The 13,955-nt window shown below is 41.3% G+C and overlaps 1 protein-coding gene across 7 annotated transcripts in view; it reads left to right on the top strand.

Annotated features, from left to right (window-relative positions):
• Positions 1-13,955, top strand: part of LOC124555721 (coiled-coil domain-containing protein 177) — a 293,273-nt gene that overhangs the window by 195,024 nt on the left and 84,294 nt on the right. For all 7 annotated transcript variants that reach the window (XM_047129731.1, XM_047129729.1, XM_047129732.1 and 4 more), the window contains one exon: positions 9,083-9,338. In XM_047129731.1, the coding sequence (XP_046985687.1) occupies positions 9,083-9,338 (256 nt within the window). The remainder of the gene's footprint in view (positions 1-9,082; positions 9,339-13,955) is intronic.

Genomic DNA, 13,955 nt, shown 5'->3' with positions numbered 1-13,955 from the left:
TCACACTACATAAGCACAGGGCATAGTCTTGCAGAAATGCACCAGTTCATTCGGTTCACTTGGTAACATACTGAATATTCTGGAACCACCTGTAGTGGTACTGTCAACATTCATACCTTCATGTATGCTGTAGGCTGATTTGCAGTAAAAAAAAAGGGGGGGGGGGGGGGGGACTGCAATCTCAATGGCAAAAAGCCATTAAGTTAGAGAAGACTATTCAGTTAAATATTTTCTTTCTTTACTTTATTTAACTTTCTCACAAGAAATGCATACCCTTGTAGTTGAAATGTAATCCATGTTTATTTGCAGACTTAAATCAGCTTGCCAGTTGGCATTTTATATAATCTGCAACAAATATCTTAAGCTTTGCATTTGTTTTTCTTCTTTTTTGTTAATAGATAAACTGTTAATTAAACTGTGTTGATGAGTAATGGTAACAATAATAATACACTCCTGGAAATTGAAATAAGAACACCGTGAATTCATTGTCCCAGGAAGGGGAAACTTTATTGACACATTCCTGGGGTCAGATACATCACATGATCACACTGACAGAACCACAGGCACATAGACACAGGCAACAGAGCATGCGCAATGTCGGCACTAGTACAGTGTATATCCACCTTTCACAGCAATGCAGGCTGCTATTCTCCCATGGAGACGATCGTAGAGATGCTGGATGTAGTCCTGTGGAACGGCTTGCCATGCCATTTCCACCTGGCACCTCAGTTGGACCAGCGTTCGTGCTGGACGTGCAGACTGCCTGAGACGACGCTTCATCCAGTCCCAAACATGCTCAATGGGGAACAGATCCGGAGATCTTGCTGGCCAGGGTAGTTGACTTACACCTTCTAGAGCACGTTGGGTGGCACGGGATACATGCGGACGTGCATTGTCCTGTTGGAACAGCAAGTTCCCTTGCTGGTCTAGGAATGGTAGAACGATGGGTTCGATGACAGTTTGGATGTACCGTGCACTATTCAGTGTCCCCTCGACGATCACCAGTGGTGTACGGCCAGTGTAGGAGATCGCTCCCCACACCATGATGCCGGGTGTTGGCCCTGTGTGCCTCGGTCGTATGCAGTCCTGATTGTGGCGCTCACCTGCACGGCGCCAAACACGCATACGACCATCATTGGCACCAAGGCAGAAGCGACTCTCATCGCTGAAGACGACACGTCTCCATTCGTCCCTCCATTCACGCCTGTCGCGACACCACTGGAGGCGGGCTGCACAATGTTGGGGCGTGAGCGGAAGACGGCCTAACGGTGTGCGGGACCGTAGCCCAGCTTCATGGAGACGGTTGCTTTATGGTCCTCGCCGATACCCCAGGAGCAACAGTGTCCCTAATTTGCTGGGAAGTGGCGGTGCGGTCCCCTACGGCACTGCGTAGGATCCTACAGTCTTGACGTGCATCCGTGCGTCGCTGCGGTCCGGTCCCAGGTCGACGGGCACGTGCACCTTCCGCCGACCACTGGCGACAACATCGATGTACTGTGGAGACCTCACGCCCCACGTGTTGAGCAATTCGGCGGTACGTCCACCCGGCCTCCCGCATGCCCACTATACGCCCTCGCTCAAAGTCTGTCAACTGCACATACGGTTCACGTCCACGCTGTCGCGGCATGCTACCAGTGTTAAAGACTGCGATGGAGCTCCGTATGCCACGGCAAACTGGCTGACACTGACGGCGGCGGTGCACAAATGCTGCGCAGCTAGCGCCATTCGACGGCCAACACCGCGGTTCCTGGTGTGCCCTCTGTCCCGTGCGTGTGATCATTGCTTGTACAGCCCTCTCGCAGTGTCCGGAGCAAGTATGGTGGGTCTGACACACCGGTGTCAATGTGTTCTTTTTTCCATTTCCAGGAGTGTATTTTTCAATTTTTTTAGTTCTAAAAACTTTGTGAAATCTCCAAAACAAACATCAGCTTTGTTATGTGCCTCAATATCTGCAACATTTGCACAGACAATGAAATAAATTTCATACAACATTTTGCCTTCTAAATCTAGATTTTCCATGATTTTTTGTTATTGCTCTGGGCTTTACAATGCTGCTAACTTGGCTCTTATAGTTTATCAAGTAACATTCTTATGTGGCTGTCTTCAAGCAAGCATATGTTGCACTTTGTTGTTGTAGATTTTCAAATGCAGTTGTCATTCTATGCATGACTTTTGTATTTCATTGTTGATACTGATGCACTCAAGAGACATTCTATTACTGTCCATCTTAAGGTCCAGAGGTAGCAGTTGTTAAGGTGATTGTTATAAATATTTTAGCAGACAACCAATAATATTAGTAATATAGTCCACAACAATGTGTTTTGGGAGTCAAGCTCCCATAATCTGGCTATCTAAGCTAATCCTACACATAACGCACTTCAAAAGCACTCAGAGTCAAAATATAAAAACAAATACAGTTATTTGGACATGGAGCAAGACCACACCAATGGTTGCCTGTGCCAAATGATTCACATTTACTGTACTAAGAAGGCATTACCATTCTTGCCTGTTTGTTTATTAAGTGAATTATCAAGCTTAACTCAGTGGATTGCTATTTCAAGTTCCTCAAACAGATTGAGTTTCTTTCCTTCCTTATATACATGTGCCATCTCTAAGACACTTGTGCTTTTAGGGAATGACTAGTTTCATGTGTATGCTAGGCAACCACCTGTCCGTTATAGTTGCCCAGTCTGAAAACATCTACATGTTACCTATATCCTGTCAAATACCACATTAACATATTTAAGACAAATTTCACAGAACCTGTCAAACATTTTTTGACCATACAACATCCAGTTGCCATTCATAGCAAAAAATTTAATGAGATATAATTTAAAGTATGAAGTTGGCAACAGGATGAGTAAATTTGAACAGGCAGGTGTTTATAAAATACAAAGCATATCATGTGAAGCAAAATTGATAGGACAAAAAGGTAGGAATTTTTTGACAATGTATAGGGAGCATGCAGACTAGTCACTCTCTGGAAGGCATAGAAGTGGACCTAGAGTTTAAACGTTTAGATAAGAAAGGGAAGGAACTCGACCTGCTTGAGCAACTTGAAATAGTAAGACACTGTGTTAAGTTTAGTAATGTGCTTGATAAGCAAACTGGCAAGAATGGTAGTGCCTTCTTCAATGGTTTTTTAGACCTTTTTTAAGGTTGGTGTTGGTACAAAAAGTATGAGTGACTTGGCACAGACAGCCATTGGCATGGTCCTCCCCGTGCCCTTTGTAACATTTTTGGAAACTTATGGAATGACTGAGAGCTCAGTACTGTCTGTCGGAGCTGAACACATGTTTACAAACTAGCAGTGCACAGAGTGGCAGCTGATGTGACCAGTGTTTACTGCCTTGTGGTAGGAACGCTTTGGTGGGTGTGCAGTAACACGGATAAGCAGAGCATAGAAACTGTTATTATTTTTTAAGTAAAACGAGAAATTCATGCCCAAATAGTTGTATCTGTTTTTATATTTTGACCTTGAGTGCTTCTGAAGTGCATTTTATGTAGGATTAGCTTAGACTGCAATATGATGGGAGCTTGACTCCCAAAATGTGCTGCTGTGGAATATATTCCTAATATTACTGGTTGTTGCTAAAAAAATTCCTTAGTAACCATTGACACTTACAGTGGAATGGGTTTGATCATTAAATATGCATCTTACATTTTGGCTTTTGTCTTGGGACCTTCAGCCAATATTTGTTTATTGATTTTCCTGACTTTTTTTCCGGCATGAGTGGCTGACATTGTCAAAGGTTCAACCACCATTGCTGTTGGCAGGGTTGGACTCCAAGACAGAAGCCAAAAGCCAATATATCAATAGTAGCCATGAAAGCCTTAACAATTTTGCATTAAATATGTGATTGATAAAATGGTTACTTTCACAGAAAAATCTTAAAATTTAGTTCTACTACTTTACCAATATACTTAAAAGCTGCCCCTGACATTGTTGATTTCAAAAAGGGCTTTTACCTGGATGTTCCAATAAACAGTCATAAAACTTAAATTGTTATATTACAAGAACCAAGAAGAATTTAGGTTTATTAAGAAATTTAATATTTGTTGTTTTGTGTGAGTTTTTGGTCTTTGTCAGTCTGTGTCTCAGTATGTAAAAGTCCAGCTTGCCTTTAGTGTTGAGACTGTGTATTTTTTCGCTGGTGTTAAACCCACTTTAGCTACTTTTGACATAATGCTGTATAAATATATAGGTTTATAAGTGTCAGTATCTCTGGCTTTATAAAGAAGAAATGGCAGTGTTCCTTAGTATTCACTTTGCTCATTAGGCTGAGTACCCATATTATTATTATTATTATTATTATTATTATTATTATTATTATTATTTTCAGAATTTCACTGATATAATAGGAATTACCCCTATCAGTATGCAGTAGTAAATGTGTGGCTCTAAAAGACCAGACTACACAATTCAGATACTAATTATTGACTCCATCTGTCAGTTTCCACCTGAGATGGTGTAGTTGAGCTGTTTTCTTGCAGACATAGACGATATGGTGCTCCCAGCTTAAGTTGGAGTCAGTGTGAAATCCTAACAGTTTAACTGATTTATGTTGTACATCATTAGTTAATCATAAAATTTGTTCCTGTATTTTATCAAGATGATATGGCTAAAGCAGGGATTACTACTGGAGCAGGTAGCAAAGAAAAAAAAATCTTCTTGAACTAAGAAGGTTACAGGTATTCAGTGTTGACACATCATGGAGGAAGATGAGAATGCAGGAGTGCCACAGCATGATGTGGCATGGACTCAACTAATGCCTGAAGTAGTGCTGGAGGGAACTGACACCATAAGTCCTGCAGGGCTGTCCATAGTTCCATAAGAGTGCGAGGGAGTGGAGATCTCTTCTGAACAGCACGTTGCAAGGCATCCCAGATATGCTCAATAATGTTCATGCATGGGGAGTTCGGTGGCCAGCAGAAATATTTAAACTCAGAAGAGTGTTCCTTGAGCTACTCTGTAGCGATTCTGGATGTGTGAGGTGTTGCATTGTCCTGCTGAAATTGCCCAAGTCCGTCGGAACGCACAGTGGACATGAATGGCTGCAGGTGATCAGACAGGATGCTGACAAATGTGTCATCTGCCAGAGTCATATCTAAACATATCAGGGGTCCATTGATTTATGAGGTTGCCTACATACCTGTACACATCCATCTGCTCGATACAGTTTGAAATGAGACTCACCCAACCAGGCAACATTTTTCCAGTCATCATCAGTCCAATGTTGGTGTTGACAGACCCAGGCAATGCTTGAAGCTTTGTGTTGTGTAGTCATCAAGGGTACACGAGTGGGCCTTTGGCTCCAAAGGCCCATGTCAATGATGTTTTGTTGAATGGTTCACATGCTGACATTTGTTGGTGGCCCAGCATTGAAATTTGCAGCAATCTGTGGAAGGCTTGCACTTCTGCCACATTGAATGATTCTCTTCATTCGTCGTTGTTCCTGTTCTTGCAAGATCTCTTTCCAGCCACACCCTGACATTCACAGAACACTCGTGAAATGGTCATATGGGAAAATTCCCACTTCATCACTACCTCAGAGATGCTGTGTCCCATCACTCATGTGCCGACTATAACACTACGCTCAAACTCACTTAAATGTTGATAACCTGTCATTGTAGCAGCAGTAACCAATCTAACAACTGTGCCAGACACTTGTTGTCTTATATAGGCATTGCCAACCGCAGTGCCGTATTCTGCCTGTTTACATATCTCTGTATTTGAATAAGGATGCCTATATCAGTTTCTTTGGTGCTTCAGTGTATAAGGCAGCTAACCGAAATGACACTGCCAGCAGTAGATGCTGCTAGTCCCAGTGATCAATCATGCCAACTGCCCCCTGAGATACTGGAAACCATAACACAAAGATATAGAGACTTCCAAGAATGGCACTTAATGAGACACCCCACCACAAAACACCACCTCAGTCAACTGGAGTGTGAGATAAAGGTGGCAGTGGAAAACCACAGAAATAAGGATTGGGCAGGCAAGGTAGCCACACTTAACATTAACAATGACACTGCCTGGAGAACTATAAAGCAATTCCTTAGGAAAGAGCAATGGATTCCTCTCCTGCAAGTTGGCAGAGAAGTTGTCTGTGAACCTGATCCCAAGGCTAGCATCTTGGGTGACACATTTGCAGATAGCTTCAAGCCGACACAGTCATATTGTGTGGCACAGATTAGCTCTATTTCTCATGGATGAGGCAGCAGGTAATACCGGAAATGCTATTTCTGAGGAGGAAGTGGGAATCCAACTTTGTAATCTAAACCTGAGGAAGGGTGGAGGCTGTGACTTAGTGGAATTTGCTGTGCTTAAGTAGGTGGCATCTGGCACCCTCCATCCCATCACTGAACTTTTCAATCATATCTTAAGGACTGTTGACTACTCTACTACCTGAAAACATACAGAGGTAGTTGCCATTCCTAAACATGGAAATGATGTTAGACTCCTGCAAAACTCGCAACCTATAATACTACTTCTTACTGTTTCAGAAGCCTTTGAGTATCTATATGTTCAAAGGAGCACATTAGTAGCAAGACGTTTATACCACCTGAAAAGTTTTGGTTTCTGGTGGTCACAGTGCACAACAACAACTTCTGCATCTTGTTGATGACATGATGGGAGCCTTGGTGCGTCCAGCGTACTCTGGGGCAGTACTTCTCAACATCTCCAAGGCCTTTGACTGTGTGTGACATGAGGGCTTCCTCTAAAAACTCTTTGTATTGAGGGTACCAATGCCACACATTAGGCTCATAATGTCGTACCTGCATAATCACATATTCAGTGTCCACTTCAGAAGTGGCATCTTCACAGTGAGGCCTGTGCTAATGGGAATGCAGCAGATGTCTGTCCTTGACCCCCAAATGTACTCTCTGTGTGCTTCAGACATCCCAAATATGGATAGTGTGTCACTGGCATGTTTCACAGATGATACCACACACTATACTTGGTGCCTAAAAGTTGATGTCTTGCATCATTGTTCCCAGGCAGTATGCTATGTGCTAGGTGCCTGGGCCACTAAGTGGCATTTGAAATTCAGTGCTGTGAAAAGCAAGCCCATAACAATTATACGGTGCAGACTGCCATTGGACTTTCAGCCAGTGCGTGTTATGGGAGGCCTTGTCTCATGGTCTTGCCGTGCAAAGTATCTGGGGGTGACCCTGGACAGGCACCTCATCTTAGGGCTGCATGTTGGAGAGGTTAGGAGGAGGGCACTTGGCTGTCTACAAGTGGTTTACCCTCTGAGTCAGTACTGCTAGCACACTGCACATTATGTTATATCTAACACTGATCTGACCAGTAATAGAACACATGACCATAGTATGGGGTAATGCAGCTGGCAGCAATCTCCATCAGCTGTAAGGCCTGTGAGGCAGAACCGTAAGGCTTGCTGTGCACATTCCATGGGATTTCCTGACAAACGAACTGCACAAGATTACTGGTACCCAATGTTGTGAGACTGGTTCAAACTGACTGCTCGACAGTTTTATGAAACATCATAGCAGTTAGGAAATTGGGCTGTAGTGAACTTGGGCAACCAGCAGTACAGGAGGGGACCACACACTGGCCTGACCTGCTTCAGCAGTAAATCAACTGTAAAAGCAAATCTGCATCAAACAGTGCATGTAAACTGCTTCAGAACATATAGGCCAAACACCAAAAGATAGGAAAACAAACATGAAAATTAATTAGGAAAATGAGGAATAGTGATACTACTTAGACTGCACTGTGAAGTGACGTTTATGAATGTTTTATGTCTGTAGTATTTGTGTTTTTCAGAATATTTGATGTTTGTATAAATAGTGGTACTCTGTTCAGGAAGTCAGTTCTTTTCTGTTATAACTGCACGTTGGTGTTCGTAATAAACATGCTTGCAGTGCTAAGTGCTATACTTCATTGATGGCCTTGCTTTCGGATTCAGACTTAGTTCTGTTTCCAACATGATAATATTGGAAGAATGGATGGGTTAACAGGAAGTGTACTAAAGGATTCACAAATACTTACCTTGGCACTGGAAGAAGCATCAGAAGGAGGAGAAATGTAGAAGCAGTGAATGATATGTAACACAAATTATGAATTTGAAATTGAATATTTCTATGTCATGTCAATGCAGTAAGAGGTCTTGGGTTTCTTGCAGTGTCTGTTCATGAATTAGGTAGTTGACACAACAAGAAATACGAGAAGATTTTATTACAAATTATGGAGGTTGTTTGATGTTGTAAGTAAGCAGAAACAAAAAGGTTGGCTCAAGCTAGGAACAAATGGAGAAAAACACAGACTCTTGCAGAGCAATGTACTTTTGCTAGAAAATGTAATAATTACAGTTTTTAATGACTGGCAGCAGGTATACTATTTATAAGCCACATGCATATTAGAGTACTCCCTTGTATTTAGTGTCATTGTCTCAAATGAAAAGCATTTTATTGTCTTCAGAGACTAAGATAATACATATTGTGTTATATATTTGGCACTGGGATCAATAAGATTGTAGTCAGACAGGAAAATATAATTATTCTTATATGAATAGACTTGAAGCATTCTACCCTAAATGAGAGTCAACCCATGTGGTTACAATTGGACAATTTTGGATTTATTATTCAATTTACAGTTGTCACCCCAACAGTATTTCAGAATATGCTGTGTTTGAATTTGTAGTTTTCGTGGAGAAGGGTTTCCCAGTTATAATCACAATAATGCTCTTAACTCTTCTACAAAACTATTGTCTTATTCTCTGTTATTTTCACTTCATTTGAAAATGTTTTACAGGTGGGCCTAAGGAATCTATGAATTATCCAATTATAGGCATGGAGTAAACCCAGTACTGCAATGGCTAATATATAACTATTTCTGTAACAAGATTTCAGGAGTAGTAATTTTGTTTTTTTTTCCCTACCTGTGATGACACTTACTTACTAGTACAAAAGTAATAGTGAAAAAACTGTATTTTGTTTGTGTGCCATGATCTGTATCAATGCACTGAAATTGGTTTGTGAAATTAAAATCTGAAATTTTGTTTGGAGAGTTTTAGTTATAACAATTTACCTCAACTTTTATTATTTTTTGCAGCTTCAGAAGTACGACACAACAAGAAACAGGGTAACAAAATTAAGAGTGTGCAGTCAAAAACTCACAGTTATCAGAATCATATTAAACATAGAGTTTCTCATGGAGTAACAACTTCTGCAGAAGATAGATATGGAAGCTCAGCTGCAACATCAACTGCACCTTCACCAACTGTATCTGTAAGAAAGAGGCATACTTACTTGACTGCTGGCGGCCTTTGTGGCAATCATTTGTCCAGATATGTAGTGACAAATGACAGGTCAGTTGGAAGCTTTCAAGAAGCTCTGGTGTATATTGTAAAGGCTATTCGAAATGCACACAGTGAAAGGAGCATGACTTCCTTTTATTATTAATTAATCTGTAAAAGTCTTGTATTTCAAGTCTTTCAAGATATTAACCTGCAATGTGATGTTCATCATTATTATGTAACACTTTGATGTAATAATGTCAGAGCTTACATATGGAAGGGGTTGCTTCAGAACATCTGCATATTTATGGAAAAAGGGGGGGGGGGGGAGGGAGGCATTGCATGAGCCAACAGCAAAAATCACTGAATAAATAGAGAGTGATGGTGCATCTTGGGGGCTATAATTAGTGAAACCAAAGTAATAGAGAACATCAGTTGTTACAGATTTACAGATACAAGAAATAAAGCATTACCTATTACTAATTGATTGATAAGAACTGAGATGATAGATCTGTCATATGAAAAAAGAAGAAAATGTATTAGAAAGGACTTTAAAGCTTGTTAGTGTCTTATAGTCAACATAAATGGCCACCTTTGTTGAGTTTAATGAAAGTCACACAAGTCATGTCATTTTTTAGTCAGCCACCTCTCGTGTCATACGAACAAGAAATCTCCCTGGGTACAAAATCTAGATACTCCAAAATGCAAGTAGAATGGCTACAACTTGGTTTATAGTTGATTTATTTATTTCATTTGTAAGGAATTCTTCAAAATCAGTGCTGGGAAAAGAGTGAAACAAATTAAAGTGAAGTAGTGGCTGGTGTTCAACAAGTAAGTGACTAAATAAAATGACAGAACAAAATATTTATGTAATATATGTGTTTATATTGACCAGCCACACAAAAAATAACCTGCTTCAGTTGGTGTGTCAGTGCTTGAATAAGTGGTTTGTGACTTAATACCTACTTTGTAAGTTGTATTACTGAAATAATATTTGATCCCTTGTTATACAATGTGTAATTGTTATTTTAAAGGAAGATAAAAAATAATGTACATAAAATTAGTGGCTTCTTGAAAACAGTGGACTGTTTTCATAATTCCAGGAGATGTGAGTTCTGTGACTTGAGACAAGCAGTGAACTTACTTTCTTCTGTAGAAGACTTTTTAAATATCTGTGCTTATAAGTGATGATAAATGTACAAATGTATGGGGGAAGGGGGGAGGGGAAGGTGGACAAAAATATGGACACACCATAAACGTGACACATTACCATCCTTAATACAATGTAAGAAAACTGGCATTCAAAACAGCTTCTGGGTGTAGGAAAACGGGCATCCTAAACAGCTTCCAGTCATCTCTGAATAGATAAATACAGGGTGTTACAAAAAGGTACGGCCAAACTTTCAGGAAACATTCCTCACACACAAAGAAAGAAAACATGTTATGTGTACATGTGTCTGGAAATGCTTACTTTCCATGTTAGAGCTCATTTTATTACTTCTCTTCAAATCACATTAATCATGGAATGGAAACACACAGCTACAGAATGTACCAGCGTGACTTCAAACACTTTGTTAGAGGAAATGTTCAAAATGTCCTCCGTTAGCGAGGATACATGCATCCACCCTCCGTCGCATGGAATCCCTGATGCACTGATGCAGTCCTGGAGAATGGTGTATTGTATCACAGCCATCCACAATACGAGCACGATGAGTCTCTACATTTGGTACCGGGGTTGTGTAGACAAGAGCTTTCAAATGCCCCCATAAATGAAAGTCAAGAGGGTTGAGGTCAGGAGAGCGTGGAGGCCATGGAATTGGACCGCCTCTACCAATCCATCGGTGGCCGAATCTGTTGTTGAGAAGCGTACGAACACTTCGACTGAAATGTGCAGGAGCTCCATTGTGCATGAACCACATGTTGTGTCGTACTTATAAAGACACATGTTCTAGCAGCACAGGTAGAGTATCCCGTATGAAATCATGATAACGTGCTCCATTGAGCGTAAGTGAAAGAACATGGGGCCCAATCAAGACATCACCAACAATGCCTGCCCAAAAGTTCACAGAAAATCTGTGTTGATGTCGTGATTGCACAATTGCGTGCGGATTCTCATCAGCCCACACATGTTGATTGTGAAAATTTACAATTTGATCACATTGGAATGAAGCCTCATCTGTAAAGAGAACATTTGCACTGAAATGAGGATTGACACATTGTTGGATGAACCATTCGCAGAAGTGTACCCGTGGAGGCCAATCAGCTGCTGATAGTGCCTGCACACGCTGTACATGGTACGGAAACAACTGGTTCTCCCATAGCACTCTCCATACAGTGACGTGGTCAACGTTACCTTGTACAGCAGCAACTTCTCTGACGCTGACATTAGGGTTATCGTCAACTGTACGAAGAACTGCCTCATCCATTGCAGGTGTCCTCGTCGTTCTAGGTCTTCCCCAGTCGCGAGTCATAGGCTGGAATGTTCCGTGCTCCCTAAGACGCCGATCAATTACTTCAAATGTCTTCCTGTCGGGACACCTTCGTTCTGGAAATCTGTCTCGATACAAACGTACCGCGCCACGGCTATTGCCCCGTGCTAATCCTTACATCAAATGGGCATCTGCCAACTCCACATTTGTAAACATTGCACTGACTGCAAAACCACGTTCATGATGAACACTAACCTGTTGATGCTACGTACTGATGTGCTTGATGCTAGTACTGTAGAGCACTGAGTCGCATGTCAACACAAGCACCAAAGTCAACATTACGTTCCTTCAATTGGGCCAACTGGCAGTGAATCGAGGAAGTACAGTACATACTGACGAAACTAAAATGAGCTCTAACATGGAAATTAAGCATTTCCTGACACTTGTCTACATAACATCTTTTCTTTATTAGTGTGTGAGGAATGTTTCCTGAAAGTTTGGCCGTACCTTTTTGTAACACCCTGTATAGGTCCTGTATGACTTTTAAGGGAATCTCATACCATTCTTCCTGCAAAATAGTGGCAAGTTCAAGTAATGATGTTTAAGGTGGATAATGATCATGCACCCTTCTCTCCACAGTAGACCACAAAGACTCAGTACTGAGATATGGTGATTGTGGTGGCCAGGAGAGATACAACAGTTCATCCTGGTGCTCAAAAAACCAATCTTGGATGATGCAAGGTGTGGAACATGGCATCACCATTGGGTGACAAACATTGTACCATGGGGTGGACTTGCTCAGCCAAAATGGTCACCTAATCCTTGGCAGCAATGCAACATTGCAGAGTAACAATGGAGCCCAAGGAAGATCACGATATAGCTGGATAAATCATATCTGAACCCCCATGACAATTCACTCTTGGCTGCAAGCTGTCTGCATTGTAGTCTTGGCATTTCAGAAGCTGGAAACAGTATGAAACAAGACTCATCTGACAACTAACTTTCTTCCATTGCTCCATAACCCAGGGTTATGGCTTTGGTCCCTTTTATGGGTATTTGCATCACTGATGTATGGTTTTGGAATTCCAGCTTCCCCTGCAATTCCAAGATTATGCACCACCCTTCATGTTGTTTTGGTGCTGACAGGGTTTGTGAGCGCAAAGTTCAGTTCCGTAGTGACTTTGTCAGCTGTTGTCCCCTTACTTTTTGTCGCAATTCACATCAATGATCATCTGTCATGATCACTGTACACACATTTTTGTCTGCATTATGACTCAGTGAAAAGAATAGTTTGGAGTAGGCATTAAAATCCATGGAGAAGAAATAAAAACTTTGAGGGTCACCGATGACATTGTAATTCTGTCAGAGACAGCAAAGGACTTGGAAGAGCAGTTGAGCGGAATGGACAGTGTCTTGAAAGGAGGGTATAAGATGAACATCAACAAAAGCAAAATGAGGATAATGGAATGTAGTCGAATTAAGTCGGGTGATGCTGAGGGAATTAGATTAGGAAATGAGACACGTAAAGTAGTAAAGGAGTTTTGCTATTTGGGGTGCAAAATAACTGATGATGGTCAAAGTAGAGAGGATATAAAATGTAGAGTGGCAATGGCAAGGAAAGCGTTTCTGAAGAAGAGAAATTTGTTAACATCGAGTATAGATTTAAGTGTCAGGAAGTCGTTTCTGAAAGTATTTGTATGGAAGTGAAACATGGACAATAAGTAGTTTAGACAAGAAGAGAATAGAAGCTTTTGAAATGTGGTGCTACAGAAGAATGCTGAAGATTAGACGGGTAGATCACATAACTAATGAGGAGGTATTAAATAGAATTGGGGAGAAGAGAAATTTGTGGCACAACTTGACTTGAAGAAGGGATCAGTAGGTAGGACATGTTCTGAGGCATCAAGGGATCACCAATTTAGTACTGGAGGGCAGCGTGGAGGGTAAAAATCGTAGAGGGAGACCAAGAGATGAATACACTAAGCAGATTCAGAAGGATGTAGGCTGCAGTAGGGACTGGGAGATGAAGAAGCTTGCACAGGATAGAGTAGCATGGAGAGCTGCATCAAACCAGTCTCAGGACTGAAGACCACAACAACAACAACATGACTCAGTGGATGATGTTTTTCCATTTTCCCTACATGTGGTCTAAATCTTTGATACAGTGCCTCTTGAAACACCAAACATTTCAGCTACCTTGGCTACTGAAGCACCAACAATTTTCTGATGTTTGAATTCTCTTAAGCCGGCCGCTATGGCC

The sequence above is a fragment of the Schistocerca americana genome, chromosome X (assembly GCF_021461395.2).
Source record: "Schistocerca americana isolate TAMUIC-IGC-003095 chromosome X, iqSchAmer2.1, whole genome shotgun sequence".
In the NCBI taxonomy this organism is placed as follows: Eukaryota; Metazoa; Arthropoda; class Insecta; order Orthoptera; family Acrididae; genus Schistocerca; species Schistocerca americana.
The sequence above is the reverse complement of the archived record's forward strand: the minus strand, read 5'-3'. Positions and strand labels throughout refer to the sequence as shown.